Below are 24,806 nucleotides of genomic sequence, written 5' to 3'. Positions count from 1 at the left end.
AACAATATTATATGGTTGCAAGGCATGGGCCATAGATAGGGTTGTATGGAGGAGGGTGGATGTGTTAGAAATTAAATGTTTAAGGGCAACATGTGGTGTAAAGTAGTTTGATTGAGTAAGTAATTAAAGGGTAAGAGAGATGTGTGGTAATAAAATGAGTGTGTTTGAGAGAGCAGAAGGTGTGTTGAAATCATTTGGACATATGGAGAGAATGAGTGAGGAAGGGTTGACAAACAGGATATTTGTGTCAGAGGTGAAGGGAACAAGGAGAAGCAGAAGACCAAATTGGAGGTGGAAAGATGGAATGAAAAAGATTTTGAGTGATTGGGGCCTGAACATGCAGGAGGGTGAGAAGCATGCAAGGAATAGAGTGAATTAAAATGATGTGGTATACTGGGGTCAACGTGCTGTTAATGGACTGAACCAGTGTTCGTGAAACATCTGTGGTTAACCATGGAATGGTCTGTGGGGCGTGGATGCAGGTAGGGAGCTGTGGTTTCAGTGCATTACACATGACAGCTAGAGACTAAGTGTGAATGAATGTGGCTTTTTTGTCTTTTCTTGGCACTACCTCACTGAAGTGGGGAATGCTATTTCCTGTGTGGTGGGGTAGTGACAGAAGTATATGAAGGCAAGCAAGTATGAATATATACATGGGTGTATGTAGCAGTGAGTGGCACCTGTATGTTTTATGCAAAAAGACTCGCTTAAAAAGAAAGAAAACATTATTGTAAACAGATTCTGAGAGGAGAAAAAAAACGGCTGCATTCACATTTAAGATCTGTGCACTATTATTTCTTACCTCAGGAAGTTAAAAATCACATTTGTTAGTACTATTACGAATTATAGGTACCTGAAAAAATTTGCAAGTCAGCAAAATTACACATCAGATAAGTGAAAATAAATCAGTATTGATATATATCAAATGTGCATCGGTTACCCTTAGTGGTAGGTGTACCTTGGGAGAACTGCCTTCCTATGTTTAGTGGAGAGCCACATCTAAAGCATTTAGAAATGAATACATTTTTTTTTCCTCAAACTTCCTCTTCCACCATTAGCGCTGAAATATGCACTGAGCTCGCAGTTTTATGTTTCCTTGCCAAGCCAGCATCTCCCTCCCTTCCCAGCCTCTGGCTTGCTTCTTGTGAAAAAAGTACATGTATGTATGCTCTGCTTTTAAGTTTTAGTGCATGCATTCTCCTTGTCCTCCCCCCACTCCACTGAGACTTTGGGATATAGTTACTTTAAGTCTTTGAAAGTATTGCCCTAGTAAGGCATTGAGTTTTAGGGCCTTTTTTCCAGCTGACAATGAGCCAGAGACATAAGTATTCCTGGGCTTTCTTCAGAATGTAAATGGGAAAAAAGTAATGATGATGCAGAACATTTTCTACATAATGAATGACGTAGCCCCTAATCTTAGTTGCAGATCAGTAATTATATATGTCCACCATCAGATAGTGCTGAGTCCCATTCTCACAACCAGGAAAGTACAAATAGCCTTTGCCAAGGGAGAGTTCGCACATGCAGAATTACGAAATGGCAGTGTTTGTTAGGTCATTTCCATAGAGACAATAGGCTATGAAGACACAAAACACCCCCTAATCAGACTTTCAATGCCAGTTGTTCTTTACCAAAAAAAAAATGAAAATGAGGGATAGCCTTGCTTTTATAGTTTTCTGGTTGAAACTGGCCTTACACTATGCTATACTTTATACATAATACATATGCTAAACAATGAGTTTTACACGGAGTATGTGTCCCTATCATCTCCCACTCACAGTTTTCATTGGAGAAATACCGAGTGAGGTCATCTGGCTTTATCATTGTTGAAAGGAATTAAGGTAACTTATGACTTATGTCAGAATTAATTGCAAAGCTGACTGATATGGTGGAAAGGAAAGACTAGCACAATATACAAATTTTAAGGACATTATTCCTGAAATTGTGGCATTATATATACGAGTGATTAACTAAATAGGGTCGCATTGAGAAGATGAACTCATCTGCTATCCTCATTTACGATTAATTCTTTGGTGTGTGCATAAGATAATGATAGTCACCGTAAGGTGCATATTTATGAAAGGTCAAATATGCTAATTAGGCATGATTTTTTTTTTTTTTTTTTGTGACTGGGATAAATTACAGTGGAGAGGCTGGCATTATGTTAGGGAGTTGTGCCTTGAATACTTGATTTCTAAGGGCATTCCAGGTCTCCTGAAGGAGGAGGAAGAGCAGAAGGGTGGCGAAGTCATCCTTCTGCAGCGACTCTTTCAGAAGGAGGATATATTACATATATTTTTTTTTATTATTTTACTTTGTCGCTGTCTCCCGCGTTAGCAAGGTAGCGCAAGGAAACAGATGAAAGAATGGCCCAACCCACCCACATACACATGTATATACATACACGTCCACACACGCAAATATACATATCCATACATCTCAATGTACACATGTATATACACACACAGGAGGGTATACATGGATAATTATGTAGAAAAGTGTTCAATATCCATAACAAAACTACTGCACTCTCAGGGAAAGTTACTACTTATACTCTATACTCCACAGCACAAAACCTGCATCTTGCGAAACATAAAAATGGCATACCATTAAGTGATTACACATGTATTACGTGTGCAAATTGTGTTGCTTGTCTCCAATTCACTAATCAGGGAATGGGACATGAGGAACTGGTATTTAAGAGAGCAGGACAATTCATTTTGTCTTCTGTAATTATGAAGTAGCATCCTGGAGCACTAGAGCCAAGTATGTCATGAAGATGTTAACCTAGAAAAGTGGGTGATGCTTTGCTTTCCCTTGTGTTGGTATAATTCTAATCTAATGATACTTATAATCTCTCATGTTTCTATAATGTCATAAAGACTGCCTTTGACAGAATTAGGCTTGTTGATTTCCTTTTATGACTGAGAATGGATTTGGTCGCTTCTGTAATTGAGTAAATATGAATTTAGCATTATTGGAGTCTGCTGTTCAAAATACTTTTGTGGTGAACAAAACAGTAAGGAGCAAGGTATGGTGTCTTAAAGAGTAGTGCCTGATTCTGCCTAAGTGTAAAGGTAAAATATTTGAAGGGCATTGGAACACTGGAGATCTCCAGTTATGGAGACTCTTTTGCTGTGGTCACCTTCCTTGGTGAAGTTCCCAGAGGGAATGGGCATCAAAGATTTAGATAGATAGATAGATAGTACAAGCAAGGTAGCACTAGAAACAGATACAGGAAGGCCGCATCCATTCTCATCCTTTCGCTATCATGTATAATGCACCAAAACCACGGCCCCTATCCACAAGCAGGTCCCACAGAACTTTCCATGATTTATCCTAGATGCTTCACATCCCCTGCTTCAGTTCATTGACAGTAAGTTGACCCCGTATATACCACATTATTCCAATTGCCTCTATCCTTTACACAGTTCACCCTCCTGTTCAGGCCCTGATTGCTCAAAATCATTTTCACTTCATCCTTCCATCTCCTATTTAGTCTCCCTGTTCTCCTTATCCCCTCCACTTCCGACACATGTATCCTCTTTGTCACCTTTTCCTTACACCCTCTTCTGCTCTCTCAACCACACTTTTTATTATCACACATTTCCTTACCTTTTCATTGATTACTCTATCAGACCACCTCACACCACATTTCGTCCTCACTTATTTCATTTCCAACACACCCACCTTCTCTGCACAGTTTTATCTGTAGCCCATGCCTTGCACCTATTTGATAATGTTGGAACCAGTAAACCTCAAAAATTTCCATTTTTGCACTCCCAGGTACCAATTTCTCTTTCCACACATTACTCAGTGCTCAAAACCATCGTCCCCTCACCCACCCTCTCATTCTTTTCCACTTCCATGGTTCCATTCACTACCATGTCTACTCCCAGGTATCTAAAACATGTCACTTCCTCCAATTTCTCTCCATTCATACTCACAATCTTACTGACCTGTCCGTCAACCCTCCTGAACCTAATAACCTTGTTTTTACTCACATTTACTCTCAGCTTTATCCTTTCATACATCCTTCCAAACTGTCACCAACTTCTGCAGTTTCACTCAAATTAGCCACCAGTGCTGTATCATCAGCAAACAAAAACTAACTTCCCAGGCCCTCTCATCCTCCATATACTACATACTCTCCCCATTCTCCAAGACTCTTGCATTTCCCTTCCTCACCTCACCATCCATAAACAAATCAAACAACCATGGTGACATCACACACCCCTGTTTCACACCAACCTTCACTCGGCACCATTCACTCTCCTCTCTTCCTACTCGTACACATGCCTTACAGCCTTGATAAAAGATTCTCACTGCTTTTGGCTGGTTTCCTCCCACACCATATATTCTTTAAACCATCCACAGAGCATCCCTATCAACCCTATCAAATGCATTCTCCGTATCTATGAATTTCATATACAAATCCGTTTCTTAAGTATGTCTTGCACACATTCTTCAAAGCAAACACTTGATCCACATGTCCTCTACCACTTCCAAAACCACATTGCTCCTCCCCAGTCTGATGCTCTGTACATGCCTTCACCCTCTCAGTCAGTACCTTCCCGTAGAACTTACTAGGTATACTGTACAAACTTATACCTCTGTCGTTTGAACACTCACCTTTATTCCCTTTACCTTTATACACTAGCACTAAACATGCACTAAACAGGCACTTCATGATCCACACAGACACTGAAAATCATTAACAACCAATCCCTTTTTTTTATTAAATTCAGCTGCAATATCATCTACCCCAGCCACCTTGCCACATTTTATCTTACACAAGACTTTATCACCTCTTCTCTCTTCACCAAACTTGAACTACACACCACTGTATCATCACACACATTCAACAAACCTTCAAAATACTCTCTCCATCTCCTATCTGCTTCATCATTACCTGTTATAACTTCCCCTTTCACTTCTTTCATTTATGTTCTCATTTGTTTTTGTTTTTTCACATTATTTACCTCCTTCCAAAACATCTTATTCTCCATAAAGTTTACTGACATTTGCTAACCCCAACTCTCATATGGCCTCTTTTTCAACCCCTGCCCCTTCCTCTTCACCTCCTGCCACTTTCTCTTATACATTCCTCAACCATTTTTCACTCCTTCCCTGTAAGTACCATCCAAATGGTACTTTACTTCGTCACACCACTCACTACCCTTTCAGATCTGCCCACCTCCCACCTTTCTCTTACCACATGCATCTTTTACACATGCCATCATTGCTTCCCTAAATACTTCCCATGCCTCCCCCACTCCCCTCACTTCATTTACTTGCACCTTTTGTTCACACAAGTCTCTTTCCCAAGCTCTGGGTTTTGTCCTTTAAGGAGGGGGTAATCTTGAGTATATATTGCTAAAGTGAAAGACAAGGAAAAGTTTTTTATTTCCTTTTGGAGGTTGGAGGTTAGCCATGGAGGTTTTGTTAACATACTTGGAAATTTTTTCTCATGTTAGCAAGGTGCTGCCAGGAACAAAAAAACAAACTAAAAAAGGCCACATTCACTCACATCCATTCTCTAGCTGTAATGGGTATCTATCTGCATTATATCTCTGACGCCCATTACCTTTGGGAACTCCCATCGAGGGGGTTGGCCACGCAACAGAGTCTCCAATCATCACTGCCCTTACATGCCTTACTTGGATACACTTCTACATGCATTCTTCCACCATATCTCTCCCTCCAGTACTCTCCCACTCTATTTCCCGATGTCCTCCTCTTACACCAACCCCTTTAACTGGACTGTCATACTCTTTCCTAGTAAACTCCCCATCTTGCTGTCTTTCCACATGTCCAAGCCACTGAAAGTATTTCACCCCCCTCTACCTCTTCTTAATTCATTCCCTTTGCATTCTCTGCCATACCACATCTCTCATACATGCCTTCATTTCTTTCTTTATTGTATATAGTCACACCACATGCTCCTTTCAAAGGACTCATTTCTGCAGCATTGATTCTTGACCCCTGTGGCTCGTTCCATGTTTCAGCTGCATAGGTCAGGGTTTGGAGGACTGTGTCATCCTTTAATCCTTCCTTTACTTCATACTTACATGTCTACCCTTCATTATTCTGTTGTGGGACCCAATGACTCTTCTACCCTTTACTGCTCTCTCCCTTATCTCTGCTTCCATGTCACTAAACTTAACCGAATTTGCTCCTAAATACTTAGATTCTCTCACCTCTTCCAGTCTTTCACCCCCATATCTAAAACACAGTTTGGTACACTTTCATCTTTCATTCTATAGGGTTTTGCAAAAATCTATACTTTCACCCAATTTTCTTTCAGACATCATTATTTTACTTTGACTTGCATTTACCTTCAATTGCCTGTGCTTACATGTAAACATCATTAAACACACTTACATCCTTCTGCAAGTCCTCTTCACTCTCAGTAAACAACACAGTATCATCCACAAACAGGCTTGTGACTACACCACACCTTACCAACGCAGTCCATCTCTGCAGCCCCTTTCCCGTAGTTTTACTTTCATCTTTCTTATCACTCCATCCATACATAAGTTAAAAAGCCATGGTGACGTGTTATATAACACAGCCTTGTCTCACCACTACATGTGTACTGAAACTTTCGCACAATTCTCCATTCACTCTTACACATGCATCTCCTGCTTTAATGAAGGCTTTCACAACATCCATCAGGGCCTGAACAAGCAGTAGGGTGATTGCTTGTCAGCTTAAGTATAACAGATCATTCCAAAGTCCATAAAGCATTCCATTTGACTGTCATATGCTGTTTACAGATCCATGAAACCTGCTTACAACTTCTTACCTTGCGCTACATACTTTTCCACTGTCGTTATCAATTTTCCAAAAAAAGGAACAGAGAAAAGGGCCAGGTGAGGATATTCCCTCAAAGGCCCAGTCCTCTGTTCTCAACGCTACCTCGCTAACATGGGAAATTGCGAATAGTATGAGAAAGAATATATATATATATATATATATATATATATATATATATATATATATATGGGGATAGGGGAGAAAGAATACTTCCCACGTATTCCCTGCGTGTCGTAGAAGGCGACTAAAAGGGGAGGGAGCGGGTGGCTGGAAATCCTCCCTTCTTTTTTTTTTTTTTTTTTTTTTTTTTCCAAAAGAAGGAACAGAGAAGGGGGTCAGGTGAGGATATTCCCTCTAAGGCCCAGTCCTCTGTTCTTAACGCTACCTCGCTAACGCGGGAAATGGCAAATAGTATGAAAAAAAAAAAAAAAAAAAAATATATATATATATATATATATTTTTTTTTTGCCGCCGTCTCCCGCGTTTGCGAGGTAGCGCAAGGAGACAGATGAAAGAAATGGCACAACCCACCCCCACACACATATATATACATATACGTCCACACACGCAAATATACATACCTACACAGCTTTCCATGGTTTACCCCAGACGCTTCACATGCCCTGATTCAATCCACTGACAGCACGTCAACCCCGGTATACCACATCGATCCAATTCACTCTATTCCTTGCCCTCCTTTCACCCTCCTGCATGTTCAGGCCCCGATCGCACAAAATCTTTTTCACTCCATCTTTCCACCTCCAATTTGGTCTCTCACTTCTCCTCGTTCCCTCCACCTCCGACACATATATCCTCTTGGTCAATCTTTTCTCACTCATTCTCTCCATGTGCCCAAACCATTTCAACACACCCTATTCTGCTGTCTCAACCACACTCATTTTATTACCACACATCACTCTTACACTTTCATTACTTACTCGATCAAACCACCTCACACCACATATTGTCCTTAAACATTTCATTTCCAACCATCCACCATATTTGCCTTGCATCCATTGATATTGCGGGGACTACTTTACCTTAACGCATACCTATTTTTACCCTGCCAGATAATGATCTCTTTCCACACATTCTTCATCTCTCCCAGACCATTTGCCCCTTCACCCAACTTATGTCTCACTTCTGCTTCTATGGTTCCATTTTCTGACATGCCCACTCCGTTATCCAAAATATTTCACTTCTTCCATCTTTTTCTCCATTCAAACTCACACCCCAACTAATGTGACCATTTTTTTTTTTATTTTAAACAAGTTTTTCTGTTGTCCATCTTATCCAAACATGTCCACCTTTTCTGCACTCCTCCACCTCTTTCAGAAGTCATATATTTAAGTTCACAGGCAATTTCTTAAAGTTCATGGTGACATCATCATAAATTGCAATGATTTTCCAAATCATCTTTAAACATGTCTCCATTCATCATTCATTGCAAATACAGTCTTTCAGAATTTATATTTCTTATCAGACTGATGGAAAATCAATACAACTTTTGTAGGATTATTTGCTGTTTGAATGGGGTAGTTTCTCTGTGGTAGTTTGAAAATGTGATATGCAACTTATTATGCTGTAGAAAAGACTACCAATTTAGCTGATAGGGAAAGCGGGAAAGCATTTTTATAATCTGCAATTCTGATTTTCAGCTTCTTGTGACATGAATTTGCCAGAGGGCGTGGTGGAGTTGGTAGAACGCCATGAAGCTCGGCGCAGAACTATGTCTGGACGACAATATGGTCCAGCTATGCGCAGCCACTTCTCCTCCCCAGAACCTGGCTTCTCGCCTTTATCACCACATGTACTTAAGGCACTACAAGAAGCTAGTGAACCACCTTCTGGCCTTCAAGATGTCAAAGTGCAGGTTACAAGGCCTTCAGCTGTTGAACTGTCACCTGTGGGGTCTTCTGCTTTATCCTCAAATTCTGCTGAAGGAATGAATGACAAAACCTCTGCCAGTGCAACTGAAGACAACAAAAATGGGGAGGAATTACCTCTGGTGACTCATCCACAAGTGACCCCAGGTGTTCAAAGCTCTACAGACAAGCATGAAGATGATTCAGTATAGTTAGGGTAATACGGGTAGGAGTTGTGATTAAGAAACTGCAAGATTTTTATAGAAAAAAGTAAACTGTACCACTTTCAAGTTCTCTGGTGAGTTTGTTCTCGCCCTTAGTGATCATATGACTATGAGGTATTTGTGCGTGTGTGTGTTTATGGAAGATCAGAATAAATTTCAAGGTTTTACTGGGATATGTAATAAACAGAAAAGAGCAGTGTTTGATATACTCATATTTATTTTTGATTATATTTTTGAATTGTACTAAATAATGTTAAAAGCAATGACTTTCTACTTAAACATCCCTAAGTTTGAAAAAGATCAACTGTATCAAATATTCTGTATTTTTATGAAACCTTAATGTCTAACCTTCATTCCTGACAGCTTCCATCAAAATAATCACTTTGAAATAGATTAGAAATATAATTTCTTACCAAATCCCTGCAATGTTATCTGTTTAACCTTTTACATTAGATTTGTCCGAATTACTTTTTTATTGTAACAATGTGTGGAGTTTATGAAATATATTCTTTTTTATCTATTTTGCTCTAAGATACTATATACAGGGCTCTTGCAACCTGAAGACTATAGCAGGAAAACGATGAACTTATCAGGGATGACTCTCCACAAACAAATGGAGTCAATTAACGCAGCAGTTTCAAGGCTGCACTACAAATAGTAGCAAGGAAGTGGTAGGCTCCTTTGGAGTGAGAAGTTCTTTGACGAGATTGTCCTTTGATGATACAACCTCATTAAAAGAATCTTTTCACTCAGTGTAAACATGAGCAAGCAGTAATGCTTCTAGGACAATCATACTAGTTCACTATCCTTAGGGGCCCATGCCAAAGTGAAAAACTGAAATTTTAGAATTCTTGAACATTAGGAATGTATTTTTTACAATTTAGGATTTTCTCAATTCATGTTCACTAATATGTGAAAATTTTGTGATCATTGCAATTTTCACAAAGTGGTTACAAAATTCATTCAAAAAAAAAAGAAAATATGAAATAAAAATAGTTAGTGTATGATTTCCCATGTCTTCATTGATGTGATAACCTTTGTGGTGAAGTGGACTAAGCCAAATATTATTGCTCTCATAAATTTCAAGTTTCCTAATTCTTGCTTCTGTGAAATACTTAACACTACAGACATGTACACATTGGACTTTATACACTTATGCTGTGCTGGTACTTATAATGTAATAGACTGAACATATACTTAATAATAATGGACACCAAAGGCGTTATACTGGACAATAAGGATGTTATACTGGTCACTGACAGCACGTTGACCCCGGTATACCACATTGTTCCAATTCGCTCTATGCCATGCATGCCTCTCACCCTCCAGTATGTTCAGGCCACGATCACTCAAAATCTCTTTCATTCCATCCTTTTACCTCCAATTTGGTCTCCCGCTTCTCCTCGTTCCCTCCACCTCTGACAGATATATCTTCTTTGTCAATCTTTCCTCACTCATTCTCTCCATATGTCCAAACCACTTAAACACATCTTCTCTTTCAACCACACTCTTTTTATTACCATGCATCTCTCTCTTACCCTTTCATTATTTACTCAGTTAAACCACCTCACCACATATTGTTCTCAAACATTTAATTTCCAACACATCCACCCTCCTCCTTCTAACCCTATCTATAGCCCAAGCCTTGCAACCATATAATACTGCTGGAACCACTATTCCTTCAAATATACCCATTTTTTGGTCTCCCAGATAATGTTCTGTCCATAAATTCTTCATCGCTCCAAGAATCTCCCCCCCCCCCCATCCCCCGCACTGTGACTCAATTCTGCTTCCATGGTTCCATCCGCTGCTACATCCACTCATAGATATCTGAAACACTCCTTTTCCTCCATTTTTTCTCTATTTAAATCTACATCCCAATTATCTTGTCCCCAACCCTGCTGAACCTAATAACCTTGCTCTTATTCACATTTATTCTCAACTTTCTCCTTTCACACACTTTTCCAAAAATAGTCACCAACTTCTGCAGTTTCTCACTAGAATCAGCCATCAATTCTATATCATTGGAGAAAGCAACTGACTAACTTTCCACGTACTCTCATCTCAAACAGACTGCATACTTGCCCCTCTCTCCAAAACTTGCATTTACCTCCTTAACCACCCCCTCCATAAACAAAGTAAACTACCATAGAGACATCACACACACACACACACACACACACACACATATACAAGAAATTCCTTAGTCCACAGGGAAAATGAAACACCATAAGTTCCCAAGTGCACTTTCATGTAATAATCACATCATCAGGGGAGACACAAGAGAGAAATATAAGTCAGTTGATATACACTGAAGAGATGAAGCTAGGACTCCATTTGGTAAACATGATGTGAAAAAGAGAGCAAATGAGATTGGGGTGAGAGAGCATCATGAAATTTTAGGGAGAATAAAAAGATGTTCTGGAAGGAGGTCAATAAAGTGCATAAGACAAGGGAACAAATGGGAACTTAAGTGAAGGGGGCTAATGGGGAGGTGATAACAAGTAGTGGTGATGTGAGAAGATGGAGTGAGTATTTTGAAGGTTTGCTGAATGTGTTTGATGATAGAGTAGTAGATATAGGGTGTTTTGGTCGAGGTGGTGTGCAAAGTGAGAGGGTTAGGGAGAATGATTTGGTAAACAGAGAAGGGGTAGTAAGCTTTGCGGAAGATGAAAACCGGCAAGGCAGCGGGTTTGGATGGTATGGCAGTGGAATCTATTAAAAAAGGGGGTGACTGTATTGTTGACTGGTTGGTAAGGTTATTTAATGTATGTATGACTCATGGTGAGGTGCCTGAGGATTGGAGGAATGCTTGCATAGTGCCATTGTATGAAGGCAAAGGGGATAAAAGTGAGTGTTCAAATTACAGAGGTATAAGTTTGTTGAGTATTCCTGGTAAATTATATGGGAGGGTATTGATTGAGAGGGTGAAGGCATGTACAGAGCACCAGATTGGGGGAGAGCAGTGTGGTTTCAGAAGTGGTAGAGGATGTGTGGATCAGGTGTTTGCTTTGAAGAATGTATGTGAGAAATACTTGGAAAAGCAAATGGATTTGTATGTAGCATTTATGGATCTGGAGAAGGCATATGATAGAGTTGATAGAGATGCTCTGTGGAAGGTATTAAGAATGTATGGTGTGGGGGCAAGTTGTTAGAAGCAGAGAAAAGTTTTTATCGAAGATGTAAGGCATTTGCACGTGTAGGAAGAGGAAAGTGATTGGTTCTCAGTGAATGTTGATTTGCAGCAGGGGTGTGTGATGTCTCCATGGTTGTTTAATTTGTTTATGGATGGGGTTGTTAGGGAGGTGAATGCAAGAGTTTTGGAAAGAGGGGCAAGTATGCAGTCTGTTGTGGATGAGAGAGCTTGGGAAGCGAGTCAGTTGTTGTTCAGTAATGATACAGCGCTGGTGGCTGATTTGTGTGAGAAACTGCAGAAGCTGGTGACTGAGTTTGGTAAAGTGTGTGAAAGAAGAAAGCTGAGAGTAAATGTGAATAAGAGCAAGGTTATTAGGTACAGTAGGGTTGAGGGACAAGTCAACTGGGAGGTAAGTTTGAATGGAGAAAAACTGGAGGAAGTGAAGTGTTTTAGATATCTGGGAGTGGATTTGGCAGGGGATAGAACCATGGAAGCGGAAGTGAATCATAGGGTGGGGGAGGGGGTGAAAGGTCTGGGAGTGTTGAAGAATGTGTGGAGGTCGAGAACATTATCTCAGAAAGCAAAAATGGGTATGTTTGAAGGAATAGTGGTTCCAACAATGTTGTATGGTTGCGAGGCGTGGGCTATGGATAGAGTTGTGCGCAGGAGGATGGATGTGCTGGAAATGAGATGTTTGAGGACAATGTGTGGTGTGAAGTGGTTTGATCGAGTGAGTAACGTAAGGGTAAGAGAGATGTGTGGAAATAAAAAGAGCGTGGTTGAGAGAGCAGAAGAGGGTGTTTTGAAGTGGTTTGGGCACATGGAGAGAATGAGTGAGGAAAGATTGACCAAGAGGATATATGTGTCGGAGGTGGAGGGAACGAGGAGAAGAGGGAGACCAAATTGGAGGTGGAAAGATGGAGTGAAAAAGATTTTGTGTGATCGGGGCCTGAACATGCAGGAGGGTGAAAGGAGGGCAAGAAATAGAGTGAATTGGAGCGATGTGGTATACCGGGGTTGACGTGCTGTCAGTGGATTGAATCAAGGCATGTGAAGCGTCTGGGGTAAACCATGGAAAGCTGTGTAGGTATGTATATTTGCGTGTGTGGACGTATGTATATACATGTGTAGGGGGGGGGGGGTTGGGCCATTTCTTTCGTCTGTTTCCTGGCGCTACCTCGCAAACGCGGGAGACAGCGACAAAGTATAATAAAAAATATAATATATATATTTATTATACTTTGTCGCTGTCTCCCGCGTTAGCGAGGTAGCGCAAGGAAACAGACGAAGGAATGGCCTAACCCCCCCCCCATGCGCATGTATATACATACACGTCCACACATGCACATATACATACCTATACATTTCAAAGTATACATATATATACATACACAGACATATACATATATACACATGTACATAACTCATACTTGCTGCCTTTATTCATATTGCTTTTTCCCGCGTCAGCGAGGTAGCGCCAGGAAAGACGAAGAGTGGCCGAAACACATATATACATAAAAGCCCATACACGCACATATACATACATATATATTTCAACATATACACACACTCAGACATATACCTATATACACTTGTACATACAGTCTACCACAAGTTGAAAAAGATACCCTGAAGTCTATTTATCAATACTAAATTCATCATTTGTTTCCTTTTATAACAATATTTAAGAATGGAGTGAAACGTGAGAGTATTAGGGATATATAAATTACCAGCACAAACCGAAGATAGGCTCTGGAGTTATATACATAATCACCAATTGATATTGGCACCAGGAAAAATATATACATGATTACCAATTTATGTTGGCACCATGAAAATATATAAATAATTACCAGCTTATATTGGCACCAGGAAAATATATACATACCAATTCATATTGGCACCAGGAAAGATATATGCATAATTCATATTGGCACCAGAAAGAATATATACATAATAACCAATTTATATTGGCACCAGGAAAAATATAAACAATTACCAATTTATATTGGCACCGGGAAATATATATATATATACATTTATATTGGCACCATGAAAATATATACATAATCACCAATTCATTTTGGCACAAGGAAAATATATACATTACCAATTTATATTGACACCAGGAAAAATATAAAGAATCACCAAGTTATATTAGTACCAGAAAAAATATATACATGATTACCATTTTGTATTGGCACCAGGAATATATACATAATTACCAATCTATATTGTTACCATGAAAAATATATACATTACCAATTGATACTGACACCATGAAAAATATAAACAATCACCAATTTATATTAGTACCATGAAAAATATATACATAACTCATAGTGGCACCAGGAAAAAAAAAATATATGGTTCTCGACCCATGAAGAAAATTTTGTGAAATTTAACAAAATGTCGATTTATATTAAATGTTTGCATTAGTAAAGGAAGACATACCATTTATACCACACAAAGTAGAACAAAGAACTTTATTCCATACAGAAATTAATGGCAGATTTGAATATCTTACCAAATGCCTTTTTAAAGTTTCTCATTTTCTCTGGGGAGTTAAGCTTTACGCTTCCCGTTTTCTAATAGTTCTTAAGCCGCCCCTCCAGATGGCGTTACTGAAACCATCACAAAAAATTATGTAAAAATAATGTCTTTAAATTTCGCTTCTTGGTTTATGTATTTCTGAGCACAGCCGCCATCTGTAGCGTGGGCTGTGTCGCATGATGACGTCATGTCTGTGTTGACATTTCTGTATTTCAAAGTCTGTGTCGCATGATGACGTCATGTCTGTGTTGACATTTCTATATTTCAAAGTCTGTGTCGCATGATGACGTCATGTCTGTGTTTACATTTCTATATTTCAAAGTCTGTGTCGCATGATGACGTCATGTCTGTTTACATTTCTGTATTTCAAAGTCTGTGTCGCATGATGACGTCATGTCTCCATGATGACGTCATGTCTGTGTTTACATTTCTGTATTTCCAAGTCTGTGTCGCATGATGACGTCATGTCCCCTGATCCTTTTTAAAGTTAAAAAAAAAAAAAAACGACTCTATAACTATGGCAATGCTGTTTCTGTGCCATGTCTATATTTTTTTATAATATTTATTTATATATTATCTATTTTTTATATTATTTTTTTTATATATTTTATATTCTCTCTCTCTCTCTCTCTCTATATATATATATATATTTATTCTTTTCTTTCTTTGCCATCTGGTCTTCCTTAAGCGTCTAACAAATACGTAGGAAGGTTTAATTTTCAAAGCCCATTTTGGCGGGGCTAAATGATAGTTTGATCTAGCTAATTGGCGGGGCTAATTGATAGTTTGATCTAATTGGCGGAGCTAATTGACAGTTTGATCTAGCTAATTGGCGGAGCTAATTGACAGTTTGATCTAGCTAATTGGGGGAGCTAATTGATAGTTTGATCTAAAGCCTCTTTCATAGGAGGGGAAGGGAGGCCCAAAGGGCCATTAGAGTGGAACTTTTAGTAGGTTAACGACCATCCATCCATAGGGGGCCTACCCTAATAGCCCAATTAGAACTGTTGTGTGTGTGTGGCGATAGTTAGCTAAAAAAGGAAAAATAATAAATCCTATTTTATTGTTTAAGTTTGATAACTCGGGGACCCCACGATTGAAGACCCCGTTACCCCCCCCCCCTCAACAAGTCCAACAGGGTGCCCCCTCCAGCCCCGGACACCCCATATAGAAAACGGAAACAGGAAACATCACATACCATATAGAAAACTGAAAGTGGATATATCACTTACCTTATCATATAGAAAACAGAAATATCACTTACCTTAACATATAGAAAACAGAAAATGGATATATCACTTACCATATAAAAAATAGAAAATGGAGGTATCATTTACCATAAAGAAAACAGAAAATGGAGATACCACTAACCTTACCCTATAGAAAACAGAAAGTGGATATACCACTAACCTTACCATATAGAAAACAGAAAATGGAGGTATCACTTACCATATAGAAAACAGAAAGTGGAGGTATCACTTACCATATAGAAAAAAGAAAATGGAGACACCACTAACCTTACGATATAGAAAACAGAAAGTGGATATACCACTAACCTTACCATATAGAAAACAGAAAATGGACGTATCACTTACCATATAGAAAACGAAAATGGAGATACCACTAACCTTACCATATAGAAAACAGAAAGTCGAGATACCACCAACCTTACCATATAGAAAACAGAGGGTGGATAAACCACTTACCTTAACGAGGTGATTGTAACAAGGCGCAGTGGAAGTGTTGGTCAGTGATGGTCCATTTCTTAATTGAAGATGATTATGGCTGATCGAGGAATCCAGTTTGGCTCATAATTACCTCACAGTGATGTATAATTACCTCGCGGTGATGTATAATTACCTCGCAATGATGTATAATTACCTCACAGTGATGTATAATTACCTCACAGTGATGTATAATTACCTCAATGATGTATAATTACCTCGCAGTGATGTATAATTACCTCGCGGTGATTTATAATTACCTCAAAATGATGTATAATTACTTCGCAATGATGTGACCTCAATGATGTATAATTACTTCAATGGTGTATAATTACCTCGCAATGATGTATAATCACCTCGCAATGATGTATGATTACCTCACAATGATGTATAATTACCTCACAATGATGTATAATTACCTCGCAATAATGTCAAATTACCTCAATGATGTATAATTACCTCGCAGTGATGTATAATCACCTCACAATGATGTATAATTACCTCGCAATGATGTATAATTACCTCACAATGATGTATAATTACCTCACAATGATGTATAATTACCTCGCAATGATGTATAATTACCTCGCAGTGATGTATAATTACCTCACAATGATGTATAATTACCTCGCAATGATGTATAATTACCTCACAATGATGTGCAATTACCTCAATGATGTATAATTACCTCGCAATGATGTATAATTACCTCGCAATGATGTATAATTACCTCAGTGATGTATAATTACCTGTGATGTATAATTACCACACAATGTACAATTACCTCGCAGTGATGTACAATTACCTCGCAGTGATGTATAATCACCTCACAATGATGTATAATTACCTCGCAATGATGTATAATTACCTCACAATGATGTATAATTACCTCACAATGATGTATAATTACCTCGCAATGATGTATAATTACCTCGCAGTGATGTATAATTACCTCACAATGATGTATAATTACCTCGCAATGATGTATAATTACCTCACAATGATGTGCAATTACCTCAATGATGTATAATTACCTCGCAATGATGTATAATTACCTCGCAATGATGTATAATTACCTCAGTGATGTATAATTACCTGTGATGTATAATTACCACACAATGTACAATTACCTCGCAGTGATGTACAATTACCTCGGTGATGTATAATTACCTCGCAGTGATGTATAATCACCTCGCAGTGATGTATAATCACCTCGCAATGATGTATAATTACCTCAATGATGTATAATCACCTCGCCAAACCCTAGTAAAGAAAAAAAAATAATCATACACTTCACCGAGCATCGCTAGTTTGCCTCTATCGACGTCAATATTTAACGATAATTTTGTTATAACGAATCCTACGAATTATTCATTTATCTCTAAAGTTTATTTATTGCACTACGCCATTATGAGAAGATATATATATTCCCCCCGACACCGATGTTCAAGGATATTGACCGATAAATTATGAACACTGAAGAAATAAACTTCCCGCTCACTGAGGTGTTTCGCGCCAATTATTCAAAGCAGATCAGAGCCAAGTCTGCGCATGCGTCACTTCAGGCCGAGCATGCGCAAGAGGTACGACTCACACTGAGCATGCGCAACCAGGGTAGATCTCAACCTGAGCATGCGCAAAGAGGGTGGATCTCATTCTGAGGATGCGCAAAGAGGGTGGATCTCATTCTGAGGATGCGCAATGAGGGTGGATCTCATTCTGAGGATGCGCACAGGGGGGGTGGGTCTCATTTTGAGCATGCGCACAGGGTGTGGATCTTAATCTGGGTATGCGCAAAGGGGGTGGATCTCATTCTGAGGATGCGCAATGGGAGTGGATCTCATTCTGAGCATGCGCAAAGGTGACAGATCTTAATCTGGATATGCTCAAAGGAGGGTGAATCTTATTCTGAGCATGCGCAATGGGGGTGGATCTCAATTTAAGCATGCGCAAGGGGGGAAATCTTTAATCTCAAGGACCATTAATTTAAGATAGGAAAGTAGTTGCATTAATTACAGTATATAATAATGTGCTTACGCCTGACACTAACGCCATCTATTGACTTTCTAAAGAAGCTCAACCCTTCTAATATATGCCAGATACTTCCATATGCTCATTGTTGCTAGATACTTCCAGATACTTGGAGCAAACATGGCCTGCACGACTATATACATAATAGAGGTGGAGGGTACCTCCTTCACGTTAAGTTTGATAGGGGGTAAACCTTCGTCAAGGGGAGGGGGTACCTACCTTACCGCGCATGCTCAGTTCAAGTTTTACCTTACTGCGCATGCTGTGTAACTTTCACCTCTTGCGCATGCTCAGTGTAAGTTTTACCTTACTGCGCATGCTCAGTGTAACTTTCACCTCTTGCGCATGCTCAGTGTAGCTTTTCCCCTCTCGTAATGACGTAGTGACTATAACTGAAGTTCAGCTGTCGATAAATACATTATAAAATTCCTTATAACAAAATGCAAAGCATTTACTTCTATGGACAATGGCTTCTCAATCCTACCTCTGGCCTCAGGTTCTGTGGCCACAACAGTCTGTCAGCTACAATGGCTTCCCTGCCATTTCCCGCGTTAGCGAGGTAGCGTTAAGACCAGAGGACTTTAAGCCTTAGAGGGAAAATCCTCACTTGGCCACTTTCTCGGTTCCTTCTTTTGGAAAATTAAAATCAAACACAGGAGGGGAGGATTTCCAAAGCACCCCCCCCCCCTCCATCACCACCACACATGGAATAACAACCCCCCCCCCCCGCATGTGTGCGAGGTAGCGCTAGGAAAAGACAACAAAGGCCCCATTCGTTCACACTCAGTCTCTAGCTGTCATGTAATAATGCACCGAAACCACATCTCCCTTTCCACATCCAAGCCCCACAGAACTTTCCATGGTTTACCCCAGACGCTTCACCCGCCCTGGTTCAATCCATTGACAGCACATCGACCCCGGTATACCACATCGTTCCAATTCTCTCTAGTCCTTGCACACCTTTCACCCTCCTGCATGTTCAAGCCCCGATCACTCAAAATCTTTTTCACTCCATCTTTCCACCTCCAATTTGGTCTCCCACTTCTCGTTCCCTCCACCTCCGACACGTATATCCTCATGGTCATCTTTCCTCACTCATTCTCTCCATGTGACCAAACCATTTCAAAACACCCTCTTCTGCTCTCTCAACCACACTTTTTATTTCCACACATCTCTCTTACCCTTACATTACTTACTCGATCAAACCACCCCACACCACATATTGTCCTCAAACATCTCATTTCCAGTACATCCAACCTCCTGCGCACAACTCTAGACATAGCCCACACCTCGCAACCATACAACAATGTTGGAACCACTATTCCTTCAAACATACCCATTTTTGCTTTCCGAGATAATGTTCTCGACTTCCAAACATTCATCAAGGCTCCCAGAATTTTCACCCCCTCCCCCACCCTATGATCCACTTCCGCTTCCATGGTTCCATCCGCTGCCAGATCTCCCAGATATCTAAAAAGCTTTACTTCCTCCAGTTTTTCTCCATTCAAACTTACCTCCCAATTGACTTGACCCACAACCCTACTGTACCTAATAACCTTGCTCTTATTCACATTTACTCTTAACTTTCTTCTTTCACACACTTTACCAAACTCAGTCACCAGCTTCTGCAGTTTCTCACATGAATCAGCCACCAGTGCTCTATCATCAGCGAACGACAACTGACTCACTTCCCAAGCTCTCTCATCCACAACAGACTTCATACTTGCCCCTCTTTCCAAAACTCTTGCATTCACCTCCCTAACAACCCCATCCATAAACAAATTAAACAACCATGGAGACATCACACACCCCTGCCACAAACCTACATTCACTGAGAACCAATCACTTTCCTCTCTTCCTACACGTACACATGCCTTACATCCTCAATAAAAACTTTTCACTGCTTCTAACAACTTGCCTCCCACACCATATATTCTTAATACCTTCCACAGAGAATCTCTATCAACTCTATCATATGCCTTGGACGATTTTTGCAGGGAAAAAATGCAATTGAGTGGGAGATGTATAAAAGAAAGAGACAGGAGGTCAAGAGAAAGGTGCAAGAGGTGAAAAAAAGGGCAAATGAGAGTTGGGGTGAGAGAGTATCATTAAATTTTAGGGAGAATAAAAAGATGTTCTGGAAGGAGGTAAATAAAGTGCGTAAGACAAGGGAGCAAATGGGAACTTCAGTGAAGGGCGCAAATGGGGAGGTGATAACAAGTAGTGGTGATGTGAGAAGGAGATGGAGTGAGTATTTTGAAGGTTTGTTGAATGTGTTTGATGATAGAGTGGCAGATATAGGGTGTTTTGGTCGAGGTGGTGTGTAAAGTAAGAGGGTTAGGGAAAATGATTTGGTAAACAGAGAAGAGGTAGTGAAAGCTTTGCGGAAGATGAAAGCCGGCAAGGCAGCAGGTTTGGATGGTATTGCAGTGTAATTTATTAAAAAAGGGGTGACTGTATTGTTGACTGGTTGGTAAGGTTATTTAATGTATGTATGACTCATGGTGAGGTGCCTGAGGATTGGCGGAATGCGTGCATAGTGCCATTGTACAAAGGCAAAGGGGATAAGAGTGAGTGCTCAAATTACAGAGGTATAAGTTTGTTGAGTATTCCTGGTAAATTATATGGGAGGGTATTGATTGAGAGGGTGAAGGCATGTACAGAGCATCAGATTGGGGAAGAGCAGTGTGGTTTCAGAAGTGGTAGAGGATGTGTGGATCAGGTGTTTGCTTTGAAGAATGTATGTGAGAAATACTTAGAAAAGCAAATTGATTTGTATGTAGCATTTATGGATCTGGAGAAGGCATATGATAGAGTTGATAGAGATGCTCTGTGGAAGGTATTAAGAATATATGGTGTGGGAGGAAAGTTGTTAGAAGCAGTGAAAAGTTTTTATCGAGGATGTAAGGCATGTGTACGTGTAGGAAGAGAGGAAAGTGATTGGTTCTCAGTGAATGTAGGTTTGCGGCAGGGGTGTGTGATGTCTCCATGGTTGTTTAATTTGTTTATGGATGAGGTTGTTAGGGAGGTAAATGCAAGAGTTTTGGAAAGCGGGGCAAGTATGAAGTCTGTTGGGGATGAGAGAGCTTGGGAAGCGAGTCAGTTGTTGTTCGCTGATGATACAGCGCTGGTGGCTGATTCATGTGAGAAACTGCAGAAGCTGGTGACTGAGTTTGGTAAAGTGTGTGGAAGAAGAAAGTTAAGAGTAAATGTGAATAAGAGCAAGGTTATTAGGTACAGTAGGGTTGAGGGTCAAGTCAATTGGGAGGTGAGTTTGAATGGAGAAAAACTGGAGGAAGTGAAGTGTTTTAGATATCTGGGAGTGGATCTGGCAGCGGATGGAACCATGGAAGCGGAAGTGGATCATATGGTGGGGGAGGGGGTGAAAATTCTGGGGGCCTTGAAGAATGTGTGGAAGTCGAGAACATTATCTCGGAAAGCAAAAATGGGTATGTTTGAAGGAATAGTGGTTCCAACAATGTTGTATGGTTGCGAGGCGTGGGCTATGGATAGAGTTGTGCGCAAGAGGATGGATGTGCTGGAAATGAGATGTTTGAGGACAATGTGTGGTGTGAGGTGGTTTGATCGAGTGAGTAACGTAAGGGTAAGAGAGATGTGTGGAAATAAAAAGAGCGTGGTTGAGAGAGCAGAAGAGGGTGTTTTGAAGTGGTTTGGGCACATGGAGAGAATGAGTGAGGAAAGATTGACCAAGAGGATATATGTGTCGGAGGTGGAGGGAACGAGGAGAAGAGGGAGACCAAATTGGAGGTGGAAAGATGGAGTGAAAAAGATTTTGTGTGATCGGGGCCTGAACATGCAGGAGGGTGAAAGGAGGGCAAGGAATAGAGTGAATTGGAGCGATGTGGTATACTGGGGTTGACGTGCTGTCAGTGGATTGAATCAAGGCATGTGAAACGTCTGGGGTAAACCATGGAAAGCTGTGTAGGTATGTATATTTGCATGTGTGGACGTATGTATATACATGTGTATGGGGGGGGTTGGGCCATTTCTTTCGTCTGTTTCCTTGCGCTACCTCGCAAACGCGGGAGACAGCAACAAAGTATAATAAATAAAAAAAAATATATATATATATATATATATATATATATATATATATATATATATATATATATATATAGAAATACTTAGAAAAGCAAATGGATTTGTATGTAGCATTTATGGATCTGGAGAAGGCATATGATAGAGTTGATAGAGATGCTCTGTGGAAGGTATTAAGAATATATGGTGTGGGAGGCAAGTTGTTAGAAGCAGTGAAAAGTTTTTATCGAGGATGTAAGGCATGTGTACGTGTAGGAAGAGAGGAAATTGATTGGTTCTCAGTGAATGTAGGTTTGCGGCAGGGGTGTGTGATGTCTCCATGGTTGTTTAATTTGTTTATGGATGGGGTTGTTAGGGAGGTAAATGCAAGAGTCCTGGAAAGAGGGGCAAGTATGAAGTCTGTTGGGGATGAGAGAGCTTGGGAAGTGAGTCAGTTGTTGTTCGCTGATGATACAGCGCTGGTGGCTGATTCATGTGAGAAACTGCAGAAGCTGGTGACTGAGTTTGGTAAAGTGTGTGGAAGAAGAAAGTTAAGAGTAAATGTGAATAAGAGCAAGGTTATTAGGTACAGTAGGGTTGAGGGTCAAGTCAATTGGGAGGTGAGTTTGAATGGAGAAAAACTGGAGGAAGTGAAGTGTTTTAGATATCTGGGAGTGGATCTGTCAGCGGATGGAACCATGGAAGCGGAAGTGGATCATAGGGTGGGGGAGGGGGCGAAAATTTTGGGAGCCTTGAAAAATGTGTGGAAGTCGAGAACATTATCTCGGAAAGCAAAAATGGGTATGTTTGAAGGAATAGTGGTTCCAACAATGTTGTATGGTTGCGAGGCGTGGGCTATGGATAGAGTTGTGCGCAGGAGGATGGATGTGCTGGAAATGAGATGTTTGAGGACAATGTGTGGTGTGAGGTGGTTTGATCGAGTAAGTAACGTAAGGGTAAGAGAGATGTGTGGAAATAAAAAGAGCGTGGTTGAGAGAGCAGAAGAGGGTGTTTTGAAATGGTTTGGGCACATGGAGAGAATGAGTGAGGAAAGATTGACCAAGAGGATATATGTGTCGGAGGTGGAGGGAACGAGGAGAAGAGGGAGACCAAATTGGAGGTGGAAAGATGGAGTGAAAAAGATTTTGTGTGATCGGGGCCTGAACATGCAGGAGGGTGAAAGGAGGGCAAGGAATAGAGTGAATTGGAGCGATGTGGTATACAGGGTTTGACGTGCTGTCAGTGGATTGAATCAAGGCATGTGAAGCGTCTGGGGTAAACCATGGAAAGCTGTGTAGGTATGTATATTTGCGTGTGTGGACGTGTGTATGTACATGTGTATGGGGGGGGGGTTGGGCCATTTCTTTCGTCTGTTTCCTTGCGCTACCTCGCAAACGCGGGAGACAGCGACAAAGTATAAAAAAAAAAAAAAAAAATATATATATATATATATATATATAGGAGTCATGCGGGGAGTGCTCATCCTCCTCCAAGGCTCAGATTGGGGTGTCTAAATGTGCGTGGATGTAACCAAGATGAGAAAAAAGCAGAGATAGGTAGTATGTATGAGGAAAGGAACCTGGATGTTTTGGCTCTGAGTGAAACGAAGCTCAAGGGTAAAGGGGAAGTGGTTTGGGAATGTCTTGGGAGTAAAGTCAGGGGTTAGTGAGAGGAAAAGAGCAAGGGAAGGAGTAGCACTACTCCTGAAACAGGAGTGGTGGAAGTATGTGATAGAGTAAGAGAGTAAACTCTAGATTGATATGGGTAAAACTGAAAGTGGATGGAGAGAGATGGGTGATTACTGGTGCATATGCACCTGGGCATAAGAAGAAAGATCATGCGAGGCAAGTGTCTTGGGAGCAGCTGAGCGAGTGTGTTAGTAGTTTTGATGCACGAGATCGGGTTATAGTGATGGGTGATTTGAATGCAAAGGTGAGTAATGTGGCAGTTGAGGGAATAATTGGTGTACATGGGGTGTTCAGTGTTGTAAATGGAAATGAAGAGCTTGTAGATTTATGTGCTGAAAAAGGACTGGTGATTGGGAATACCTGGTTTAAAAAGAGAGATATACATAAGTATACATATGTAAGTAGGAGAGATGGCCAGAGAGTGTTTTTGGATTACATGTTAAATGATTGGCACACGAAAGAGAGACTTTTGGATGTTAATGTGCCGAGAGGTGCAAATGGAGAGATGTCTGATCATTATCTTGTGAAGGCGAAGGTGAAGATTTGTAGAGGTTTTCAGAAAAGAAGAGAAAATGTTGGGGTGAAGAGAGTGGTGAGAGTAAGTGAGCTTGGGGAGGAGACTTGTGGGAAGAAGTACCAGGAAAGACTGAGTACAGAATGGAAAAAGGTGAGAGCAAAGGACGAAAGGGGAGTGGGGAAGAAATGGGATGTATTTAGGGAAGCATTGA

At 40.3% G+C, this 24,806-nt stretch overlaps 1 protein-coding gene across 1 annotated transcript in view; it reads left to right on the top strand.

Annotated features, from left to right (window-relative positions):
* LOC139762887 (probable Na(+)/H(+) antiporter nhx-9) overlaps positions 1-9,334 on the top strand; it is a 94,462-nt gene extending 85,128 nt beyond the window's left edge. Inside the window, 1 exon segment of the mRNA XM_071688120.1 lies at positions 8,478-9,334. Within this exon segment, the coding sequence (XP_071544221.1) occupies positions 8,478-8,896 (419 nt within the window). The 3' untranslated portion in view covers positions 8,897-9,334.
* The last annotated feature ends 15,472 nt before the right edge of the window (positions 9,335-24,806 follow it).

Source organism: Panulirus ornatus, chromosome 45 (genome assembly GCF_036320965.1).
Source record: "Panulirus ornatus isolate Po-2019 chromosome 45, ASM3632096v1, whole genome shotgun sequence".
NCBI lineage: Eukaryota > Metazoa > Arthropoda > Malacostraca > Decapoda > Palinuridae > Panulirus > Panulirus ornatus.
This window is presented reverse-complemented; position numbering and strand designations above follow the sequence as displayed.